Source organism: Oryctolagus cuniculus, chromosome 13 (assembly GCF_964237555.1).
Source record: "Oryctolagus cuniculus chromosome 13, mOryCun1.1, whole genome shotgun sequence".
Taxonomy (NCBI): domain Eukaryota; kingdom Metazoa; phylum Chordata; class Mammalia; order Lagomorpha; family Leporidae; genus Oryctolagus; species Oryctolagus cuniculus.
In genome coordinates, this window is record NC_091444.1 from 78,707,920 (window position 1) to 78,734,020 (window position 26,101).

The 26,101-nt window shown below is 39.4% G+C and overlaps 1 protein-coding gene across 2 annotated transcripts; it reads right to left on the reverse strand.

Moving 5' to 3' along the window:
• Positions 1–564: 564 nt before the first annotated feature.
• On the reverse strand, positions 565–25,357 carry PGER1 (prostaglandin-E(2) 9-reductase-like). Of its 2 annotated transcripts, XM_070054906.1 has the most exons (10): positions 25,233–25,357; positions 24,442–24,571; positions 18,834–19,001; positions 15,309–15,425; positions 14,581–14,658; positions 14,034–14,156; positions 10,968–11,077; positions 10,544–10,709; positions 5,401–5,483; positions 565–825 (listed from the first exon to the last, which is right to left on the reverse strand). In XM_070054906.1, the coding sequence occupies exons 2-10, from the start codon at positions 24,523–24,525 to the stop codon at positions 783–785; spliced, it is 972 nt and encodes a 323-aa protein (XP_069911007.1). In that variant the 5' UTR covers positions 24,526–24,571; positions 25,233–25,357; the 3' UTR covers positions 565–782.
• Positions 25,358–26,101: the final 744 nt, after the last annotated feature.

A 26,101-nucleotide genomic window follows, 5' to 3' on the forward strand; every position in this document is an offset into this window, starting at 1 on the left:
TAGTCTCTCTCTGATATTCTATACCAGTACATCCCCAGGAATTTAACATTTTTCTAGGGAAACTCATTTAGTCAACACCTGAAATAGGTGGAAAGTTACCTTCTCTTGGAAGACGATATTAATAAGAGAATGTTGCCAATGTTTCCAGGCAGATGTGCTCGATTTCCTTTTTCTCCATCTTCCTCATACCTGACTTACCATGACTTTTCCTCTCAACCCCATACCCTGCGCCTAACCCTACCCCAAGGATCCCAGATACCCACATGTACTCTAGCTCTGATCCACAGCTGATGCAGGGGCACCCCTGAACCATCAGTCACCCTTGCAGCACTGCCTCACCTCTGTGCTCTATGCAGTGAGTTTCTTTCTCTTCGGAATGCACTGAATAAACAACCACTGAAAACCTTTGCTAACCTGTCCTACAGGCTGACAATCCTTCACCTCATTCCCAGGCGCATCTATGGACTAGCTGCTACCATATCTCACCACAGGTCTCCAAATTTCTGAGAAAATCACTTTAAGTACTAAGGAGTCAGAATGAAACAAACCATGGAAGTAATGGAGTCAGTGGTGAATAAGAATCTTTAATAAAACAACATTTAAAATTATGTTTGAAAATGGTAAAAATTTGCTGTCCACGCTTCATGCCCGGTGGTTGTAGCTGTAGCTGAGGGTGTATTGCCAAGCAGAAGAGATGTGTCCAATCACCAGCATCTGAGACTTCTCCTGTATCACATCCACATGCGGGAGATTTTTTAGAATTCATGAAAAATTCCTCCATGTCAATATTCATCAGAAAATGGGTAATTTGGGTGTCCAGCCGCACTAAAATGAGAAAAATTGTACCATCTAAAATCAATAAACACATTTCGAGTGTATTGAAAGGACTGTTGTGAAGCAACCATGTTAGTAAAAATTAATATTCTTTCCTTTCTAGTTTCCAAATGTAACTTGTACGTATGAGTAATAATTTATTGTAAATGCAGTCATACTCAGTTTTTTTTTTTTTTTCAAATTATATACCTTAACCTGGAGCTTAACCTGCAGAACATGCAAAATAAGAAATTCAAACATATTACTCTGGCTTAACTATGTCTTTCAATAATGCAAGGTGACACCCAGTGCTGTCTTATAGAAGATTCTTAATGAAAAGAGAAGTGTATTTTGTCTGTTTTTGAACAAGGACACAGCGGAACACTGTTTAATACTAATATATTTCAGGGGGGCATAGATCACTTCTAGGAAGTTGACAACATTTTTCTTAACTCTTTTAATTATTTACTCACTGACTATCATGCATAGCATGAAGCGACAAAACATACTTCAATGTCTAAAGGCTTTTTGTATAGTTTACATATTTGCACTCTGTATCCTTGCATTATTTCCCTGGTGTATTCTTCATTTTTCTCCATACCAAGAAAACATTACCAATTATAATATATTGACTAATTTTGAGTATATGCAATTTTGCATGATGCTAATCACTTTCATTATTTTCACAATTATTTCTTTGTTTTAATGATTTATTTATTTATTTCAGAGTCAAGGCTATAGACAGAGTGGGAGAGAAAGAGAGAGGTATTCCATCTGCTGGTTCACTATCAAATTGCCACCACAGCCGGAGCAAGGCCCAAAGTAAGGAGCTTCTTCCAGGTCTCCCATGTGGGCACAGGGGCCCAAGCAATTGAGCCAACATTTACTGCTTTCTCAGACCACCAGAGGGGATGGATTGAAAGTAGAGCAACCAGGACTTGAACCGGTGCCCATATGGCATGCCGGTGACACTTAACCTACTATATCACACCACTGGCCCCTATCACAATTATTTCTATCATAAATTTAAAAACCCAAAGATAGCAGGAAGGCATATTTCTTGTCATTCTTGTTTATAGTGTAGTTTTGCTTAAATTCTATAAGGTTAGAGCTCAAAATGAGAGTAAAGTAATATTATTGGAATAGCACTCTGGGCTCAGAATCAGCCCTTAAAGCATTCAGATCTGGCTAAAAAGCCCATGAGAGTTTCTCAGACTTGGACAGCCAAGACACTGTGGCAAAAAATGACCTAAATCAAAGATCTCTCACCAGCACCCTGGCACAATAGGCTAATCCTCCACCTGCGGTGCTGGCACACCGGGTTCTAGCCCCGGTCCGGGTGCCGGATTCTGTCCCGGTAGCTCCTCTTCCTGTCCAGCTCTATTCTGTGGCCCGGGAGTACAGTGGAGGATGGCTCAAGTGCTTGGGCCCTGCACCCACATGGGAGACCAGGAGAAGCACCTGGCTCCTGGCTTCGTATCAGCGTGGTGCACCGGCTGTAGCGCACAGGCTGTGGTGGCCATTAGAGTGTGAACCAACGGAAAAGGAAGACTTTTCTCTCTGTCTCTCTCTCTCTCACTGTCCACTGTTCCTGTCAAAAAATAAAAAAAATAAATAAATAAAAAAAGAAAGATCTCTGTGAATGAGATCCCAGTGGAAAGATCGGGCCATCAAAGAAGGAGGTATCTTTCTCTGAAGGGAGGAGAGAACTTCCACTTTGCTAATGGCCTTCTCTAAATAAGGTCGGTGTTTGTGAATTCAAGAGGCTTCCATAGCCTTGGTAGCTCATGATAAGAGCCTCGGGTGATCACTGACATCATAAATAAGAGTGTCAATTATTAAATCAACAACAGGAGTCACTGTGCACTTACTCCCCATGTAGGATCTATGTCCTTAATGTGTTGTATATGAGAATTAATAGTGCAACTGGTCTTCAGACAGTACTCTATACTTTGTGTGTCTGTGTGGGTGCAGACTGTTGAAATCTTTACTTAGTATATACTAAGTTGACCATCTGTATATAAAGATAATTGAAAATGAATCTTGATATGAATGGTATGGAAGTGGTAGAGGGAGATGGGATGGTTTGCAGTTGGGAAGGAGTTTATGGGGGAAAAACTGATATAATTCAAAATTTGCATTTCAAAATTTTTATTTATTAAATAAAAGTTTTCTAAATAATAAAAATAAAGATAATCATATATACAGTTGAAAAAAGATATATATTATATATTGGATATACATTCTCTCCCCTTGTGTGCTTTTGACTCCATTCTTATTCTTTTACTTTCACTCTAACTTTAAGATTTCATTCTCTGCATCAAGGTCACCATACTTCAGAAAATCATGACAAAGTGTTTCTATTCACCATTTATGGCCAAACTCTGTGGGGAGCAACTCGGACTAGACTGTTACTGGAATTAAGACTTATTCTATGCATCTGCTCTCCCACAATATGGCGCTGAGAAGGGAGTAACAACTTCTACGCAGCTGCCTCCAGTTCAACCAATAAACAGCAGGACCTGCTCCTGATTGGAGGAGAGCAGCGTACTGGGCGTGTGGGTAGCAGAGTTGGGATTGGTGGAAGAGGACTATAAAGGAGGAGAGAGACAACATGCACCAGGAACATCTATCTGAAGGAACACCTGTGCAGCCCCCGAGAGAGCCGGCCAGTGGTGTGCCGCTCCCCTGCGGAAGTGGGGAAAGTGGCAGGGGGAACCGCCCTTCCACGGAGGTGGAAGGATCGGTAGCCAACCCGGGAAGAACCAGCAGCAAACCCGGGGAGGGCCGAGCAGACAAAAGAACAACGCAGGGTCCTGTGTCGTTCCTCCACGAAGATGGGGAGCGACATAATGGTGCCGTGACTCGGATAGGAAGCGTAGGCAGGGTTTAGTGTCGTTCCTCCACGAAGACGGGGAGCGACAAAACTCCATCAAGAGAAATGCAGTGTTTGAATCCTTAGCAAACACAGAGAAAAGCAAGGGAGAGATTTCAAACTACTAAAACATTAAGTTGCAAGTATCTCAGGGGAAATTCCATAGGGAAGGTGAAGTATTTCTGCCTATGTAAGTCCCAAGTTGACTTATTTTGTATTTCTTTTCATAATAGCATGTAAGTGTTAGGTATATATTACTTTCATACTTATTATTAGTAAGATATCTATGCTTTACAGACTAGGAGTGTTACCAAAAGATTTCTGCAAACAAAGTACTGTCTCAAGTAAAGTATGTTTTGATCTATTTCTGAAGTGATATTTATAATGAACATTGTAAATACTTGTGGATCATTGGATATTTGTCTTAGCATACCCAAAACCATAAGATTGCCCTGGGGGCCGGCACCACTACTCACTAGGCTAATCCTCCACCTGTGGACACGGCACCCTGGGTTCTAGTCCAAGTTGGGGTGCCGGATTCTGTCCTGGTTGTTCCTCTTTCAGTCTGGCTCTCTGCTGTGGCCCGGGAAGGCAGTGGAAGATGGCCCAGCTCCTTGGGCCCTGCACCCGCTTGGGAGACCAGGAGGAAGCACCTGGCTCCTGACTTGGGATCGGTGCAGCCATAGTGGCCACTTGGGGGATGAACCACTGGAAAAAGGAAGACCTTTCTCTCTGTCTCTCTCTCTCTCACTGTCTAACTCTGCCAACAAAAAAAAAAAAAAAAAGAGTGCCATTGGGTTAATTTTCCTTATGAATTCTTTATTAATGATTGTGTATCAAAATTCACGAAATAAATTTAACATTATGGTAATACCCATTTGTCTGTCTTCATTCTCCAAGAAAATATGCTTATAAATAAACTTTCAAGACCTCTGAAAATAGTATTTATTTCCTTCAAAATGCTTCTTTCTCTCACTTTTAGGTACTTAAATAAGCAATTTTAAAGAAATAGTCCACTACCATAAATAAAAGTCAAGTCACGGGACTGATGCTGTGGCATAGTAGATGAAACCTCCACCTGCATTGTCAGCAGCCCATATGGGTGCCGGTTTTTAGTTCCAGCTACTCCTCTCCTAATCCACCTTCGAATCAGCACAGCTCTGGCCCTTGCAGCCTTTTGGGAAGTGAACCAGTGGATGGAAGACCTTCTCTGTAATACTACCTCTTAAATTAATAAATAAACAAATCTTTTAAAAAAAGAAATAAGAAGGCAATTCACATGATGAACACTATAAGCTAAAGTTTTCCAAATTCTCAAGGTTTCAAGAAAATTTTGTTTAGAAAATATACCAAAAATAAATCAGTCATTTACAAAAGTCAGGATTTGATTTGCACATTATGGTTCATGCAAATTTTAGTTTGTAAATTCTTGGAAGGAAAATATTCTTCTTGGCTTATGAAATAAACCAATATGCTAAGTAAAAAGATTTCTGCCTATGACCACAGATTTGTTGGATATACCTTCAATCTGGTAAGAATTGAGAAGGTTTGTGGAAAGAGGAAGTAGTCATCATTTTGCAAACATTTAATTAGGTGACACAGGTGTTCCCCAGTGTTCATGCCTACAGATAGTTGGAGATAAGAGTCTAATACCCATCCTACATTCCTCTTCAGGAAATGCATGAAGGGAATGCCTTTACCAAAAAACTTACAATTCAGCATCAGCATAGCGAAGATTTCTGTTCAGACCATCTAGAACGTTCATGTCCTCTGAAGATAATTGAAATTGAAAAACCTGTTAGAGAGCAGAAATTATTATTATTTTTATACTGATAATCTGAAAAATCCTGGAATGCTTCTCAGCACTTCAAGACTTCAAAAAAAACAGTAATCAAAAACACTGGCCCAACATATTTCCTCTTTTTATTAATATTACATTAAAATGAAACAATAAAGTATAACAAACAATAGAAATTAAAAGGGAATAAAAAATAAATAGTGACAAAATAAAATATGCATTACTAGATTATTGATACTGTACAATCCTACACATAGAGGATAGCTCAAATTTTGTAGTGGGAAAACAAAGCTGACATTATTTAAAAATGACCGGGCCATGTGATTGCAAGATACAGAAGAATTTATAATAAGCTTTGAAATATCTGAGATAAATTAGTAGCATTCCTCAACACAGTTGGATTTGTATATTCCATAAATGAAAGAACAAAAAAGAAAGGTTGACAACTTGATTGTTTAAAAGGTCTTATTTTTTAGTAGAATAATGGCTGCTCCTTATGAGTATAGAAAAGGCTATAAACAATAAATTTCAAAATGTCAATTTTAGACAAGGCCATACTCATTGTGGAGGTTCTTTTCCTCCCTTCAGAGAAAGGTACCTCCTTCTCTGATGGCCCATTCTTTCTGCTGGGATCTCACTCACAGAGATCTTTCATTTAAATTAACAACAGGAATCACTGTGCACCTGTTCCCCATGTAGGATCTCTGTTCTTAATGAGTTGTACTATGTGAATTAACGGTAAAACTACTACTCAAATAGCACTCTCTATTTTGTGTGTGTCTCTGTGGGTGCAGTCTGTTGAAATTTTTACTTAGTATTTACTAAGTTGATCTTCTGTATATAAAGATAATTGAAAATCAATCTTGATGAAGAATGAGATGGGAGAAGGAGTGGGAGATGGGTTGGTTGTGGGTGGGAGGGAGGTTATGGGGGGGAAATCTGCTATAATCGAAATCCAAAAGTTGTACTTTGGAAATTTATGTTTATTAAATAAAAGTTGAAGAAAATGTTAATTTTGATAATTTCCATTACACATTTTGTACTCTGTATATTAGTTATCACAAACCAGAAAAAATAAAATATTGGCGAATCATTATGGAAGACAGAGTGGAGATTCCTAAGAAATATGTAAATAGATCTACCGAATGACTTGGGAATTTACCCAAAAGAAATTAAGTCAGCATATGAAAGTTGTCTGTACTCTCATGTTTATAGACACTCAGCTCACAATAGCCAGCATATGGAATTCACACAGATGTCCACCAATTGATGACTGGGAACAGAATTGAAACACCAGAAATCAACCCAAACATCTACAGCCAACTTATATTTGATCAAGGATCTAAAACTAATTCCTGGAGCAAGGACAGTCTATTCAATAAATTGTGCTGGGAAAATTGGATTTCCACATGCAGAATCATGAAGCAAGACCCCTACCTTACACCTTACACAAAAATCCACTCAACATGGATTAAAGACCTAAATCTACAACCTGACACCATCAAGTTACTAGAGAACATTGGAGAAACCCTTCAAGATATTGGCACAGGCAAAGAATTTCTGGAAAAGACCCGGGAGGCACAGGCAGTCAAAGCCAAAATCAACTATTGGGATTGCATCAAATTGAGAAGTTTCTGTACTGCAAAAGAAACAGTCTGGAGAGTGAAGAGACAACTGACAGAATGGGAAAAAATATTTGCAAACTATGCAACAGATAAAGGGTTAATAACCAGAACCTACAAAGAGATCAAGAAACTCCACAAAAACAAAACCAACAACCCAATTAAGAGATGGGCCAAGGACCTCAATAGATATTTTTCAAAAGAGGAAATCCAAATGGCCAACAGGCACATGAAAAAATGTTCAAGGTCACTAGCAATCAGGGAAATGCAAATCAAAAGCACAATGAGGTTTCACCTCACCCCGGTTAGAATGGCTCACATGCAGAAATCTACCAACAACAACAGATGCTGGCGAGGATGTGGGGAAAAAGGGACACTAACCCTCTGTTGGTGGGAATGCAAACTGGTCAAGCCACTATGGAAGTCAGTCTGGAGATTCCTCAGAAACCTGAAGATAACCCTACCGTTCGACCCAGCCATCCCACTCCTTGGAATTTACCTAAAGGAATTTAAATTGGCAAACAAAAAAGCGGTCTGTACCCTAATGTTTATTGCAGCTCAATTCACAATAGCTAAGACCTGGAACCAACCTAAATGCCGATCAACGGTAGACTGGATAAAGAATTTATGGGATATGTACTCTTTAGAATACTATACCGCAGTAAGAAACAACGAAATCCAGTCATTTGCAATGAAATGGAGGAATCTGGAACACATCATGCTGAGTGAACTAAGCCAGTCCCAAAGGGACAAATACCATATGTTCTCCCTGATCGGTGACAACTGACTGAACACCAAAAAGGAAACCTGTTGAAGTGAAATGGACACTATGGGAAACGGTGACTTGATCAGCATAGCCCTGACTGTTAATGAACAACTTAATACATTATCACTCTTAGTAGTTTTTTTGTCTGTTCTACTTGATATGACAGGTTTAATTCTGTAATTAATACACATTTATTCTTAAGTGTTGAAATTTAACTGAAATGTGATCCCTGTTAAACATAAGAGTAGGAATAAGAGAGGGAAGAGATGTACAATTTGGGACAAGCTCAAGCTGACTTGCCCCAAATAGTAGAGTTAGAAACATACCAGGGTACTCCAATTCAATCCCATCAAGGTGGCATGTACCAATGCCATCTCACTAGTCCAAGTGATCAATTTCAGTTCGCAATTGATCATAATAAAAGGACTAAGAGTCAAGGGAAGCACATAAACAAGTCTAGTACCTGCTAATACTAACCGATAGAATAAATAAAGGGGATAATGATCCACCATGGGAAGCGAGATACTCAGCAGACTCATAGAATGGCAGATGTCCTACACAGCACTCTGGCCTCAGAATCAGCCCTAAAGGCACTCAGATCTGGCTGAAAAGCCCATGAGAGTATTTCAGGCATGGAAAGCCAAGACACTCTGGCAAAAAAAAAAAAAAAAAAAAAAACCTAAATGAAAGATCTCTGTGAGTGACATCCCAGTGGAAAGAACAGGTCTTCAAAGAAGGAGGTACCTTTCTCTGAAGGGAGGAGAGAACCTCCACTTTGAATATGACCTTGTCTAAACAAGATAAGAGTCGGTGAACTCAAAAGGCTTCCATAGCCTTGGAAACTCATGACTGGTGCATAGGGAGATTACTGATGCCATAAACAGGAGTGTCAATTGGTAAAGTCAACAACAGGAGTCACTATGCACTTACTCCTCATGTAGGATCTCTGTCCTTAATGTGCTGTACCTTGGGACTTGATGCTATAATGAGTACTCAAACAATATATTTCACTTTGTGTTTCTATGGGGGTGCAAAATGTTGAAATCTTTACTTAATGTATACTAAACTGATCTTCTGTAAAAAAAAAAAAAAAGAAGAAATTATCAATTCCCAACTTGACTCTCACTGGGATTAAACATGACAATAGGTCTGATCTGATTTCATCATCATTTAAAAAATCATCTATTATTTTTCACTTTATGTTGCTGTGTGGGAGCAAACTGTTGAAATCTTTACTTAATGTATTCTAAACTGATCTTCTGTATATAAAGAGAATCGAAAATGAATCCTCATGTGAATGGAATGGGAGAGGGAGTGGGAAGGGGGAGGGATGCGGGTGGGAGAGGCGATATGGGGGGGAAGCCATTGTAATCCATAAGCTGTAATTTGGAAATTTATATTCATTAAATAAAAGTTTAAAAAAAATACATTCAAAAAATTGTGGTATTTATGTACATTGTGGAATACTATACATGCAGGACTGTGGCTCAAATCCAAGCATTTGAATATGAGCAATGGGCAATCCAAGCAAATTCCCAAATTCCTTTCCTTTATATTATTTTTAAAAGTACACATCAGGTCAGTGGATTCTTATATGTATTTCAAACAGTATTTAATAAATACTAGTTGAATTAAGAGGATAATTTAGAAAGAAAAATGATGACAATTTTGTAGATAGTGTAGTGGAATATTATTTTGTTCTCCCTATAGGAAAACATATGACACGTCAGTCACAGACAAATAAAGATTTAACTACACAAAAGTAGGAATTTTTGATCATGAAAATACACCACGAAGAGAAGAAAAACTATAACCTACACTTCTTTCCCAGGCACTTTACCAAGGAGCAGGATTGAAAGTGAAACAACTGGGACTCAAATCAGCTCTCCTATGGGGTGCTGGAATTGCAGGCAGGGGCTTACCTTGCTTCACCACAATGTAAGACCCAAGAACACATTTTAACAACTGCATCTCATACAAAGGTAAAGCCCAGAATACACAACTATGAAAATGATAGAGGGATCAAAGAAATATCTCCCGATATTTCATTTGGGTAGGCTCCATACCCTTTGGATCCATTGCCTATTACCCCATAACTTCATTATGGGTAGGCCTACTGAACAGTAGCTAGATCTCGCCAGAATAATGGTTTCACAATTCTCAGATAAAAATAATACTTTCACATAATCTCCTATGTGGAAGGTGTTTGCTTTACACATGGTATAATAAGAGTCTCTTAATTAAAACGGAAACATGATTTTTTAAACAAAGACTTGAATGCCTGCTTTACAAGACTGGAAAACCTAACTAAAAATATATAGGTATTAAACTATATGAATTCTGAGAAATTAAAAATAAAACGATCATAATTTAAAAACCAAAAATTACATAGTCTGATGCCCTAATTTCAGAAAAGGAAAACAAGATGCCTCTTTGTGATTGACTGCAGAGTATACTGTCTTTAATGCTGCAACACTATTCTCTGCTTTCTGTTTCACCATTAATTCTACTTAGCCCTGATGTGTCACAAATATATACAAATCTCAAATGCATCATCAAAACCAGAGAAATAGACTTGGCCTAAAGATGTCTTGACATCTTGCTAAGAAGCACACAGTGAAAGATACTGTGTAGGATCCATGGTGCCTACAGCCCCACATGTTCATCACCTGCATGTTCTCTTTGATCCGCTTCTCAGTGAAACTCTTGGCCAGGACCACAACCCCACGCTGCAGCTGGTAGCGGAGGGCAATCTGAGCTGGAGTTCGCTTGTGCTTTTTTGCCAAGTCACAAATGACTGGATCTTCCAAGAGAACTGGAGCACTCTGGTCCACCCTGGAAGGAGAGGTAGAAAAGCTAACTTCTGAGGCTAAGTTTTCAGACTGTCAGAGGCGTCCAAAAACAGATTAGCAGACCCATTCTGAACAAGTGTTGCTCAAAAGCGGTTCTTGGGTCACCAAAATAATATCATCTGACCCTGCTTGAAATGCAAATTATGCCACCCCCCTGAGCCAGTTGATAGATAACTCTGCAAAACTAGTAATATTTCATCAACAATGATATTTTAAATAAACTTGCCTGTTTTTCTCTTACCATTTAGGGTCTCTATGTGATCCCAGAGCACTGTAGGCAACCAGAACAATGTCTTTTGACTTGCAGAATTCCAGCAGTTTTCTCTGGTTGAGATAGGGATGACATTCCACCTGTGGATACACAGATTGAAAAATATGACTATATAAAATGTTATTATTAATTTTAAGGGAAATTTTAAAGTAAATGTAGTTGAACTAAACAATGTAACATGAAATTTAGACTGGAAATATCAATCCATAAAAATTTTTTAATTTTGTTTTAAATATTAATCTATATTAGTAGAAAGGGAAAGAGCGAGAAAGAGCGAGAGAGAGAGAGAGACAGAGAGAGAGATTGAAGTTGAGGCCTTCCAACTGCTATTTCACTCACAACAGCGATCACAACATTCAGGACTGGGCCAAGCTGAAGCCTGGAGCCTAGAACCTATATGTGGGGAAAAGGCCCATGTTCTACAGTCATCTACTACATTTCCAGACACATTAGCAGGAAGCTGGATTGGAAATGGAGCCCCTGGGAATATAACTCTAACATGAGATTCAGGTGTCACAAACTTAGGCTCAACCTACAGCACAATGCTGGCCCCCAAGTAAGAATTTCTAAAGCAAATTAGTTAATATTTTGTCTTGTGGAAATATGAAAATATGAATTCCTAAAAAGAAGCAATTACATGCTCAGTTCTTGGGTGGCTAAATAATCGTTTCTGTGTTAAGCAGAAAATCAGCACTTCTGGGACAAAATTATCATTCTCTGAGCTTTGGCACTGAATATGCCACAAAGCAAGCATTTTTAAAAGCCTCATTAGGGCATCTCCGATGGAGAAACATATCAATATGGTAGGAATTGTATTGATTACATTTGAATAGATTTCAGCATCCAAAGAATAATGAGTAAAAATAATTCTAACACATAGAGTACATAAAAATCCATGATTCCATAGTTATCAATATATAAAAAAGGAAGAGAGAAAGAGGGAATATAAAAATTTGCCCCTAGTGACAGTGATTATAACATTAACTGCTTTCTAATTAAAGGGAAAGTATTAATGCTACTCCTACCTTACAGGAATAATTATGGTTTATACTGATTTAAGGTGCAAATGTCAAGTAACAAAAGCAAAAAGTGTACTTTAAATGCAATTAATTATTTACAAACAGCAGTGCAATCATCAGTTAAGACAAAAGTCATCAATGGCAACTTATCCATTGTGTAAAAATCGGTTAAGGAATATTTCATTCTTTGTTGACTATTATCACCTAATTGACTACTGTTAATTGCAATGAAATGTTTTTCAAAAAATAAGAAATCTTAATAAAATAAAGCACTCAAATCTAACTTCTCATTATGGAAAGTTAAAATAAAGAAATATTACTATAAGGCAACAATCTGAGAAAAAACAGAACATCTGCCAAAATCTGTCTAGATATTACAGGAAGAAAAGATTGCTGACCATTCAAGGAAAAAAACAAGTATGACAAACCTAACAAATTCTATTTGTGAACTATAATTTTACTGCACTATAGAAAGACATTTGTGGACAACAAAGAAAAGTTACAATATGGAAAATGTTAAATGATATGAAGAAGAAATTGGAAACCAATTTAGACCCAATTGTGAAACTATAACTATTTGGTATGGTGTCTTCTATCCCAGGAGATATTTTCCGAGGTCTGTGTGGATGAATAGTCCTTTTCAGCAAATAGTATCAAGAGGATCAGCAAAATGTTGTACATCTGTATTAAGACATATTGCTATATGCCAATTAACATTAGACACATGAAAAAATGTCTTCAATTTTGGGTTTGGGAGATAAATATGGAATATCTGCATTATCAAATATCCTGAAAGTTTTAAATTTCAAATAAAAATTTTGGAGTTCGGTCTGGCGCCGTGGCTCACTTGGTTAATCCTCTGCCTGCGGTGCCAGCATCACATATGGGTGCCGGGTTCTAGTCCCAGTTGCTCCTCTTCCAGTCCAGCTCTCTGCTGTGACCCAGGAAAGCAGTGGAGGATGGCGCAAGTGCTTTGGCCCCTGCACCCACATTGGAGACCAGGAGGAAGCACCTGGCTCCTGGCTTCAGATCAGAGTAGCTGTGGCCATAGTGGCCATTTGAGGGGTGAAGCAATGGAAGGAAGACTTTTCTCTGTCTCTCACTCACTGTCTAACCCTATCTGTGAAAAATAAAATTTTGGAGTAAAATTACTATTGAAAGCCATATTAATTTTACAATATTTTTCTGGAGAATCAGTGTGCTTCTTCATTATATGAATTATATTCAGATTTTTCAGTGAAAGGTCTTTAATGTGTGATTGTAAGTTGTTAGATACAGAGTTAGAACATGGAACTAGGCACAGAACAGATGTGGTTAAACAGCTGATTTGGTGGCAAAAAAGAAAGGCAATGCAGACTAAAATGTGCTCAGGGATAAGATCACTTAAGTTTTGCTAAAATTTTCAGAGCACTGATGTAGCCCACAATACTATCACCATCACTACCTAACTGCCACCTTCTTCCCCAGATTATCTTCAGTTATTTTTTTTCCTGTTTCTAAGTCTCTGTTCAAAAAACCTGAAAGAAAAGGTACCAACTGGAAGGGTTCAGGTCTTTCAACACCAAACAAACCTTCACCGCCTATTTGACATTTATTATGTCTTTATTTACTACCGATCAGATATCTTCATGGATTTCTTTCCTATATAAAGTTCCTTCAACATCATCTTCAGCAGTCAATGCATCTGGTCATCCTCCAGATCATTGATCTGGGAAGAATTAATCTTCCCACTGAGGTTTCATTATTGGCTGCTGCCTTTCTTGATCATTGTTACCACTCTCACACCTGCTCCATATTCTTATGCATATTTCAGCTTAACATCTCCTTGCCATTTCACTAAGACAAGGACAGACACAGAAACAATTGAGGGCACTTCCTTCCCTTGCTTACAGAGGCTCGGCCTGCAGAATCTTCTGTTTCACACAATACGTTGACAGAAGTGGCAAACAGATGGACAACTACCAGAAGCACAGGGAGCAGGGAATGAAAAACAGAAGGAGAGAAGGCGTGTTGTCACCTGGTTGCAGACAGGCTTGTACTTGAGCCCTGGCTTGTTCAGAATCATCTCCAACTGCCTGCGGTTGAAGTTGGACACCCCGATGGACTTGGCCAATCCTTCATCCTTGCACTTTTCCATGGCCTGGGAGGAACGATAGTGAAGAAATATTTTCACAGCTGGGTAGAATAATACAAAGGCATTTAAGACAGTTAAGAGGAACATTATCAAGAGATTGTAATGAAGGCAATGGGCAATGGGTGACAGACACCAAAGAGAAAAACTAATAAAGGGCATAGGGGAAGACACTGACAACAAGACAAAGAATTTTGTGTCCTTCTTAGGAAACCAGAGGAAGTATTGTATATACACAGAAAAAGAAGCCTGCTTTCAACTCCACTACTTCTCCTTTACCTTTCTGTTTCTCCCCAGTATTGTCTTCCTACCCCAAGCTTTAGTACATCATCCTTTGTGCATCCATGAATGAATATCTCATTCGTTTAAGATTAATTGTGACCCGGTTTTCCCTTTCCCTGCTTCCTCTGTACTCATTCCTCCAAGTACTCACCTCCCAAGTGGCACAGAGATCCACCATGTCTAACATGACTTTTCCATTTTCATCAGTAGGAAAAATCTTTTCCCCAGGCTAGAAAAGAGCAGTTATTTCAATATACCATCATATTCAGCTACCCAGACGACAGCAATACATCCATTGTATTTAGTGTTGCTCCACAACAGATGCAATGTGCACTGCATATGGACTAGTGGATAATGTCATGAGGCTACACTCCCCCTCTAACTGCTATTATGTGTATTAATAATTAGTATTTTTCCAGTGCATAATAGGGCCCTGTGGATTTATATTACTTCGTGTTCTTCTGTTCTTTACTCCAAACAAATATCTGTTTCATTGTGAAGATCAGTTGTTAGGTGACTTTGATCTCCACCGATTATGGACTCTAGTATTGACCCAGGCAAAACAATCAGTGCTGTTTATTTTCCTGAAAATGTGTTCACCCAACAGCAGGCACTAGTACCACAGGACGTGGATCAAGTTTCTATTCAATAATAATTTTGGTACTAGAAGATGCAGTGAAGCTATCAAACATAAATGAGCATGACTTGAGCTTCCCATTTATTTAATCCAATAAACGATGTAGCTTTAACTACCGTGAGCAGTTTCTATAAGTTATGTAAATTATCATTCTGTAAATTTATCAGTATTGTTCACTCATCCATGATAATGATAACCATTCTGACTACTGCAATGAAATAAATTTGATATGAACTCCCTACCTTCATAGATACTGGGAAATGAATAATATAGAGATCAACATAGTCCAGTTGAAGGTTTTTCAGTGACTTTTCCAAGTTTGATCGGACCATCTCTGGTCGATGGAAAGTTGACCAAAGCTGCAGGGTTTAAACAGCAAAAGTGGTACAACAATTAGTTAAATTAGTTAAAATACTTGATTTCCTTTAATTAATATTAAGGTTTTTTTTTTTTTTACTGGTTAAAATGTAATGAACATGGAAGGACCATGATGCCTTCTTTTCGGGTTTCCTGTGTCCTGACCTATCTGTAAGAACTCTGTCATTTTTGGGTGTTACTCAAAATATCCTAATCCAAGGTGAATGTTACACCAGAGATACAGACTTTATCAGGTAATTACAATGACAATGGTTTAGATTATATTTGACAGAATTCAGAAAGTAAAGACCTAGAGTATTGGAAAGGAACCAAACAAAAATATTAGAAATGAAGACCTCAATAAAGCAAATGATATTTCAGCTGAAAACTTTAACAGAAGATATGAGAGACAGAGGAAAGACAAATGATCTAGAAGACAGGTCTTTTCAAATATCAGACCAAACAAAGTAAAGAAAATAATTAAAACTAATGACAATAATGTCTTAGATCACTGGGATACCATCAATCTACTGGAGGCAGGAGTTTTGGAAAGTCATGGAGTAAGGCAAAAATGAACTGCTAACAGAATCTAGACAATGAAATAATAGGCAGAAACTTCCCTATTTAGAGAAAAGTATGCACACCCAAATATAGAAACTTCATAGAATCCCAAATAGGCAGGACCAGAAAGCAGTCTCACCATGGCACATTTTAGTCAAACTTTGAAAAAGAAAACATAAAGAGAAGATTCTAAAAATGATAAGAGAACAGCAGTATTAGCTTTTGAAATAAATTTCACAAGATTGACAAATTACTCAACAGGAACTCCACAGGACAGTAGAGAATGAAGAGATACAGTCCAAGTACTGAAAGAAAAATTGCCAACCCACAATACTTTACCCAGAGAAGCACTCATTCTTAAATAAAGATGAAATAATGACCCTCCAAGAGGAGGGTCTTCTCCAAGAGGAGAAGTCATTAAAAGTATTTATCACTATCCAGTAAGCATTACAAGTGATACTTAAGAATGCACTAAATATAGAACAGAGAAAGACAATCAGCATCATAAAACAGAGTGAAGTTAAGAAATATACTAGTGAAAGAACAATGCATATTCAAAACAAACTGAATTTTTATGCAAAAAAGGCAAGATCAGGCCTGCACTGCAACTCACTAGGCTAATCCTCAGCCTGCAGTGCTGGCACCCTGGGTTCTTGTCCCAGTTAGGGCACAGGATTCTGTCCTGGTTCCTCCTCTTCCAGTGCAGCTCTCTGCTGTGGCCCGGGAGTGCAGTGGAGGATGGCCCAAGTGCTTGGGCCCTGCACCTGCATGGGAGACCTGGAGAAGCACCTGGCTCCTGGATTCGGTTCAGTGTGGTCTCTGGCCGCAGCGCACTGGCCGTAGTGGCCATTGGGGGGTGAACCAATGGAAAAGGAAGACCTTTCTCTCTGTCTCTCTCTCACTGTCCACTCTGTTTGTCAAAAAAAAAAAAAAAAAAAAAAAAGGCAAGATCAAGTAATTACTTGCCAATAATAAACTTGAATTTGAATGGCTAACAAAATTCCCCATTAAAAGATACAGACTGACTGAATGGATAAGAAAACAGTGCTCCACCAAATGCTGAATACAAGGTACACACTTCACCACCAAGGACACACAAACTGAAATTGGCAGGATGGAGAAAGATATAGATGGAAAAATCAAATAGGGTAAGAGTAGCTATACTTATTTCAGACAAAATAGATTGTAAGGGGAAAAACTGCTAAAGAAAAAGCAAATAAGGCTATTGTGGAATGAACAAGTGATCTGTTCACCAAGAAGATATGACTATTGCAGATACATATGCACCTATAGCTAGGACATCCAGTTTCATCCATATAGAGAAATACATAAGCTCCAAAGCAATAGTTCTGGGGATCATTAACACACAACATACATCAATAGACAGATGAAATAGACAGTAAATCAACAAATAAAAGGCAGAGCTGTTCTGTACTCTTTAGGTAGAACTATTAGAAATCTATAGAACATTCCATCCCACAGCTGCAGAATATACATTATTTTTAACAGCACATAGAACATTCTCTACAATAGATGATACTATTTGAGAACATAAAACAACCTTCAACAGATTTTGAAAATCAGAATCATATCTTGTATATTTTATTTTTTAATTTTCATATTTAATTTGATTTTTCTTGAAAACAGAGATATCAATACCACAACATGAGAGATTTGTGACAATAATAATAGCATCATGAAAGAAAGGTGCATTGTTTTTTATATGTCATGATTCAATGAAGCAGTATTTATAATTACCAAATGAGATAACAGCCATATAAATTGTATGCTCTATACTAACTGCCACATATAAGAGCAAACTTGTCATGTTTGCTAACTCACTTAGCATAATAATCTCCACTTTCGTTCATTTTATTGCAAATGTCCAGACTTCGTGTTTTATGGTTGATTAGTATTCCACTGTGTTATATATGCTACAGTCCCTTTATCAAATCACCAGTTTGTGGACCATCCTCCACTGCCGTTCCGGGCCACAGCAGAGAGCTGGACTGGAAGAGGAGCAACTGGGACAGAATCCGGCGCCTAGTGAGCCTAGTGAGCCTAGTGAGCCAGGTGAACCCATGGCTCCAGCCCTGTCTGTGTTCTTTTTGCTTCTTACCACACAGTGAACTCTCTACTTAGTGTACAGTTAATCTTATGAGTGTAAAATTAACTTAAAACTGACCTTTGTAAAAAATAAGAATGGGAAAAAGAGAGGGAGAAAGACGAAAGGGTGGAAGTATGAGTGTGAAGGAGGTGGGGCGGGGGGAGAATCACCATGTTCCAAAATTTGTTTTTAAATGCATGAAATTTGTATTCCTTAAATAAAATTTTAAACAATAAAAAGAATGAAATCCTGACATATTCGACAAAATTGATGAAACAGAAGATCATTATGTTAAGTCAATAGGCCAGACACAAAACCACAAATGCCACATCTTTCTCTTATTTGTAGAAGTAAATATATATTGATAAAGCATAAAAATGTGTGAATGCCATAAATGTTTGTACATAAATGGTGAAAACATTGTCTTCACTGCCATCCACAGGACAATATACCTTTATTTCCTTACTCTAGGGTCATTGTCATGAATTTCACATTTTGTGATAATTTCATGAAAAAGTAGTATATATGTGCATTAATGTATCTATATATGAAAGCAAATAAGGCAAAATATCAACTGTTAAATCTTAAATTAAAATATATGAAAAGTAATACAAATACAATGCATGGTTAAAATGTGCCAAAAAGAACAATTCCTCAACAACTCCTGACAAAATTATGTAATTATCCTTTGCACACATCACTTTTTATTGATTTACACCCCAACACATCAAGCACGTTATACCTTTGAAGTGTAGAATATGTCTTCTCTCTTCACAGTACCGTCTGCAATCTTGCTTCTGATGGCCAAACCTACTTCCACTTCATTTTGGTACAGGTAAGCTGCATCAATATGGCGATATCCAGCATCTATAGCTATTTTGGTGGCCTCCTCAGCCTTACTCTTAGGAACCTAGAGAAGCAGTCAAAAGTATTATCTACAGACCAAATGATTAGAAATTAGTACAGCCATCATCGGTGATCTTCACAATAATCAATTTTTTTTTCTCATGTCTTAGAATAAATGTGCATTTTTAGTGGATCAGTACATTACAATTTGCCTGGATCTCCCTTAGTTATCAGCAAAAAATAAACAGCTGAGGAACCTCCCCACACCAGGCAACTATGTTAATCACTGCTGGCAAAATTTCTCAGGAACTATGCCAGTTTTATTGATTTAATGGAAGGATTCAAATGACACAACAAAAAGTTAGTGTCATGGTTATTATTCATATCATGAGTTCACAAAGGAAAGTTAACATAAGTGACAACATCTGAAAGAAAACATCTGAAAAGGAAGATGTTGATTTACAGTCTCCATTCCTGAGCTTTTCACTCGGGTTTGGTTACATATATCCCTTCTACTAGGCCACACTTATGTTCCAGTCCCTCAGTGAAAAGCAGTGATACCTAGCTAACTTGTTTGCACATGCAGTTTAGCTACAACCAACATCCTAAAAGTTAGGGAATACAGAAGAATGTTGGTTCATTCATGGCCAAGATTGTAGATATGTAGTTCAGTGGACAGCAAGATAGCATGTTAATCTTTTTCTACGGAGCCATTCTATATGCCCTCTGCCACCCAAAACTAAAATTGATACTTAAGAAATATGTATTTTCACATGAGAAATTAACTGCATTATGTAAGGGATTATTATTACTGCCATCCCTTAAAAACGGGCCAATTCTTTTGGACAAGCTATAAAAAATAGAGCAAAATTTTAAATTATTGGCTTTCCAAAACTGGATAAAGATTTGAAAGTGTTTGTTAAATTATAAACAGGTAAGGTCCGGTGCCACGGCTCAATTGGCTAATCCTCCGCCTGTGGCACAGGCACCCCGGGTTCTAGTCCCGGTTGGGGCTCCGGATTCTGTCCCTGTTACTCCTCTTCCAGTCCAGCTCTCTGCTGTGGCCCGGAAAGGCAGTGGAGGATGGCCCAAGTGCTTGGGCCCTGCACCCGCATGGAGACCAGGAGGAAGCACCTGGCTCCTGGCTTCAGATTGGTGCAGTGCGCCGGCTGTAGCAGCCATTAGGGAGGTGAAGCAATGGAAGGAAGCCCTTTCTCTATGTCTCTCGCTCTCACTGTCTACCTCTGCCTGTCAAGAAAAAAATTAAAAACATAAACAGGTAAATCAAGCAGTTTTCCATTTATTTGGAGAATTTGAGAGGCTGGCTTTAATCAATGAACCAAATACTAGACCCCACTGCCCTTGCCTGGTAGCAGGCCTCTACTTTCCTAAAATTTGAGTATATTCAGAGTTTTATCAGGGCTGAATCTTAGTCTGGTGTCCTTTTCATTCATGCCACATCAGTCTGAAAGTAACTAAATTATGGCATATATCTTTGAAATGCTCTTCTGTGATTTCCTTAATTCATACACGACAAGAAAATAGAAGTTTAAATTTGAGGTAAACAGTCCCATGTCATACAATTATGTAATCAGAGGACAATCTCTTCATACAAAACTTCCTCTGTGGTGCTCATTTTTTTTTTTTGACAGGCAGAGTGGATAGTGAGAGAGAGAGAGAGAGACAGAGAGAAAGGTCTTCCTTTTGCTGTTGGTTCACCTCCAATGGCCACCACGACTGGCGCACTGTGGCCGGCGCACTGCGCTGATCCGAAGGCAGGAGCAAATGCTTCTCCTGGTCTCCCATGGGGTGCAGGGCCCAAGCACTTGGTCCATCCTCTACTGGCTTCCCAGGCCACAGCAGAGAGCTGGCCTGGAAGACGGGCAACCGGGAAAGAATCCGGCGCCCCGACCGGGACTAGAACCCAGTTTGCCGGTCCTGCTAGGTGGAGGATTAGCCTATTGAGCTGCGGCGCCGGCTGGTGCTCACTTTTATTTGAGGAAATCATATACCATATTCCTTTAACTCCAACTTGTTAACAAAATCAACAATTCAGCATTGCTCTTCCTACGTTCCCATTTTCTCTTAACATGGAACTCCTTCATGAAAGTAGGCGCCTTCATGAAAGTTTCCCAGAAGTGAGAGTAATACATGAGAAAATCTACTTTGGCTGTATCCAGTAATTATTGCATGGTACTCAAAGTTAACCAACCATGGAACAGCACTACTCTCTCTTCACGTTCTATACATTTGCTCTCTAGTAACAACAACAACAAAAAGCCTCTGAATCATTGCATATTGGAAGGAGGAAACATTTCTTGAATTATAGAGAAAAGCTGAGAAACCACTTCAACTGCAAACAAATACCCGGCGGGCAAACTGACATGCAACCTTATTGAGCATGGACTTTTTTTTTCTTTCTTAAAGTGAGAAATAGACCTATCGAGAAGCAAAATCAGTTCATCAGCAGGGGACCACAGGATATGTCATGCTGAACAAATTGTGAACAAGTTAGTTCCAGCCTTGTGAAATGGAAAATCAAGCGAAATCTGCAGTCACATAGACTGGGTGACTTCACAACGTGGGTTGCCTACTCTTCCTAGGTCTATTTTCCTTTGCCCCCTCAATCACAAAGCAACTCAGCTTACCTCTGCAGGTGCATAGGTGCCAAATCCCAGTACAAGAATGAAGTGACCATCATTTAGCGCCACACGCTGAAGATTGAGATCCATTGCCTTTGGCTCCACTGTCTGAGCACACCCACCAAATAGGCTAACTAAAAACGCTAGCCACATGCACACACACAATGTATATGTATTTTTTATTTTTTAAAAAAATATTTATTTATTTGACAGACTTACACAGAGAGAGAGGAGAGGCAGAGAGAGAGAGAGAGAGAGAGAGAGAGGGATCTTCCATCCTCTGGTTCACTTGAGAGTTGGCTGCAACGGCTGGAGCTGCACCATTCTGAAGCCAGGAGCCAGGAGTTTCTTCCAGGTATCTCACATGGGTGCAGGGGCCCAAAGACTTTGGCCATCTTCCACTGCTTTCTCAGGCCATAGAAGAGAGCTGGATTGGAAGTGGAGCAGCCGGTACTTGAACCAGCTCCCATATGGGATGCCAGCACTGCAGGTCGTGGATTTACCTGTTATGCTAAAGTGATGGCCACTGTGTCTGTATTTTCTTCTCTCTCTCTCTCTCTCTCTCTCTCTCTCTAATTTATTTTAAAAACAGAGATACTGTGAGAGGTAGAGACAGAGAGAGAGATCTTTCATTCAATGGTTCATTCCCCAAATGGCTGCAACAGCCAGAGCTGCACCAATCCGAATCCAGGAGCCAGGAGCTTCTTCTGGGTCTCCCAAGCGTTGCAGGGGCCCAAGGACTTGAGGCATCATCCGCTGCTATCTCAGGCCATAGTAGAGAGCTGGATTAGAAGAGGAGCAGCCAGGACTAGAACCGGCGCCCATATGGGATGCTGGTAGTTCAGGCCAGGGCTTTAACCTGCTGCACCATGGCACTGGCCCCCTGTGTATGTATTTTCACACAAGAAATTTATTGCATCATATAAATGATTATTAACATCATTTCACTTCTTAAAATAGCTCTTTTATTTTTAAAAAGATATACATAGTTAAATTTAAAATTATCAGCTTTTAAAAATTGTGTAAAGATTTGAAAGTATTTGGTAAAGGATAAACAGACAAATGGAACAAAAACTTTTCCATTTATTTGAAGAATTTGAGATTATTCCTTTATTCAATGAAATAACAATGAAGCAGATAGTAGATCGTACTACCCTCTGCTGATAGCAGCCTTCTGCTTCTCATAGATGTGAGGACACTCACTCATTTACCATGACCAAGACTTTATCTGGTGTCCTTGATCCTTTACTCTCCTTCACGTTACTTCACTTTGAAAAATGAGTATGGGCCGGCACTGTGGATAAAGCCACTACCTCTGATGCCAGCATCCCATATGGGTACCACTTCCCATTCCAGGTCCCTGCTAATGGTCTAGGAAAAGAAGAAGACGGCCTAAGGGTTTGAGACCCTGCCACCTATGTGGGAGATCTGGATGGCTACTGGGCCATCTAGGGGGTGAACCAGTGGATGGAAAGCAAGTCTCTCTCTCTTTCTCTTTCTTCTCTCTCTGTCTCTCTCACTTTCAAAATAAATAAACAAAACTTCTAAAAAAAGAAAAGTTAGTTTTTCTTGGCACGAGTCTTCCAAAAGGACTTCGGTTATTTCCTTAAGTCTTACAAAAAAAATGCAATAGGAGTTCAAGTTACTGGTAAACAGTTCAATGCCATACATCTATGTAATCAGAAGATGATAACATGCCAAATTGCCTCAACAGTGTTCACATTTTTCTTATAATTTATTTTTAAGTTAATGTAATATTAATACAAAGAGAACAGATTCAATGTAGTTCATAGATACATTGTAGGAATATAATGAAGTACCCATCCTCAACCCTTCAGTGCTTGGCTTTATAAATGAATGCATTGTTTAAGGTACAATGTTAGGAATATAGTGGTTCTTTCCCTCATACCCACCCTCCCACCTGACTCTCCTTCCACCTCCCATCCCTCTCCCATCCCCTTCTTCATTATGGTTCATTTTTAATTTGCTTTTATATACAGAAGACCAACTCTGTGTTAAGTACAGATTTCAAGAGTTTGCACCAACACACACACAACAACATATGGAGTACAATTTGAGGACACGATTTGCAGTTTATTCTTATAGTAGAACTCCTTAAGAAAAGAGGTCCTACGTGGGGAGTAAGTGCACGGTGACTTGTTTTATTTCATAGGCTCACGCATACACTATTTTCCTTTAAGTCCAACACTTGTTAACAACAATGAATAATTTAGCCTTGTTCTCATCTCATCGGATTCCCATTTTCCCCTAACTCGATACTATATTTCTTTGAGGCAAGTCTGTCAGAGGTAGGAGTAGCATAATGGAATATCTACTTGATTCAGGTCTAGTGATTATGCTATAATGCTCAAGGTTAACCCACAGCACAACAGCATGAACACTTTCCATGTTCTGTGCATTTTCTTTCTTTATAATGAAAAAAATTTCTCTGTATCATCCTTTTTGGAAGGAGGAAATATTTCTTGAATGTCAGAAAAAAAAAAAAAACAACAACAAAGAATCCACTCCAACTGCAAAGAAATAACAGGCAAGTGAGCTAATGAGCAGTCTTGTTGAGAGTGGGGTTACTTCCCTTACCCAAAGCAAGAAGTAAATGGAAACAAGAAGCAGCATGAATATCCTTGTTCATCAGCAGAGCACCACAGGACCTGACTGTCACACAGAATAAACTGTGACTAAGTTCAATTTTCTGTATAAAATAGCTCTAGCCTGGGGAATTGGAGAATCAAGTGAGTCCTGCAGTCACACGGCAGCAGGCTGACTTCACATTCATGTCATTCTTCACCCGTCCTAGTCAACTCTCTTTTGTCCCCTCAACCACAGAACAACAGCTAGACTTACCTCTTCAGGTGCATAGGTGCCAAGACCAAGTACAGGAATGAAGTGACCATCATTTAATGCCATACGCTGATGCTTGGGATCCATGGCCTTTCACTCCTCTGGCCAAGCACACTCTGCTTATTACTTCTGCCTTCAGAGGAATAACAGGAAGTCAATGCCCCACTGCCTACTTAACTGCCTATGAAATATGGGAGGAGTACATTTAAAGCAGTATTCCACGTTTAAATAGAGACTTGGAACCAGGTCAACGATTTATATGAAACTAAACATTTTATCACTGACAAATAAACCATTACATTTAGTAAATTTTCTCTTCATAATCTCTTACATGCTGTAAAGTATTGCAAAACATTGATCAAGCGACTACTGACTTTAGACTACAAACATCCACCCACCTACTGTTTTGTTTGTTTTATTTTTGTCTTGATGAAATCCTTTCTAATCACATATCTTTTGAAGCAATTAGCTTTCTTATACCACATGAAAACACACACACACACACACACACACACACACACCCCTCACATACAGAGAACTAAACGATTACTAAGCAATTTTTCCAACATAGGCTGTCAATGAAAGACCACAAGTTAAAGCTGAGGAGTTCACAGCAAAATGGTTGCTGAGTAAGAGGCTCCAGTGATTGTCTCCGCACAAACCCACCCCACCAAGAGGTAAGGAAGCCAGTATTGCACTGACAGAACAGCACAGAGACTCCTCAATCCAGCAGAGAGAGAAGACATAAACACCGTCCTGGCCACTGGCACCAGCAGATACAGGCATTACCTCACCTCTTTTTGTCTGCGAATGCCATATTAAATGGAAAAAGAGCAAAGAGGTGTTTCACCTCCTGCCAGCAATACAGACCAGCAGCCCTGAAGTGGGAAAATTCCACAGTTCTCACTGGTTTTAAGTCCAGCCCTCAAACACATGCCTGCATTCTCGCAGGGCAAACTGAGCTCTAAGGTTCCAACAGGGCACCAGCAATCACAAAGCCCAGGACCATACATGGCTTGCCACTGTGACAGGAGGGGAGCAGAGCAGCTTGGAAACACAGCTCCTAGGAATGGCAAATAATTAGAATTGGGGATCATACTCTTCCCCATGGCCTCCCCTCCTTCCCCAGTCACTTGAAAAACTGCAGATTGTGGCTTTGTTCCTGTGCACCCATCCAGCCTGCCTAAGATGCTCAGAGCTCACTACACATTGGGGATGAATCTCACAGAAAACTGGAGGAGCACAATGCAGTGTGCCCACAATATAGTGTGGGGAGCAACTGGGAGCAACTCGGACTAGACTAAGTTACTGGAATTAAGACTTATTCTATGCATCTGCTCTCCCACAATATGGCGCTGGGAGAGGAGGAAACAGCTTCTACACAGCTGCCTCCAGTTCAACCAATAAACAGCAGGACCTGCTCCTGATTGGAGGAGAGCAGCGTACTCGGCGTGTGGGTAGCAGAGTTGGGATTGGTGGAAGAGGACTATAAAGGAGGAGAGAGACAACATGCACCAGGAACATCTATCTGAAGGAACACCTGTGCAGCCCCCGAGAGAGCCGGCCGGCGGTGTGCCGCTCCCCCGCGGAAGTGGGGAAAGTGGCAGGGGGAACGGCCCTTCCACGGAGGTGGAAGGGTCAGTAGCCAACCCAGGAAGAACCA

Coding starts and splice junctions, on each gene's coding strand:
- PGER1 (XM_070054906.1), bottom strand. CDS start 24,525: ATGGATCCCAAGCATCAGCGTATGGCATTAAATGATGGTCACTTCATT. Junction 15,426..18,833: donor ACATATTCTACACTTCAAAG/GTATAACGTGCT, acceptor TAAACCCTGCAG/CTTTGGTCAACTTTCCATCG. Junction 10,710..10,967: donor TCACATAGAGACCCTAAATG/GTAAGAGAAAAA, acceptor CTCTCCTTCCAG/GGTGGACCAGAGTGCTCCAG.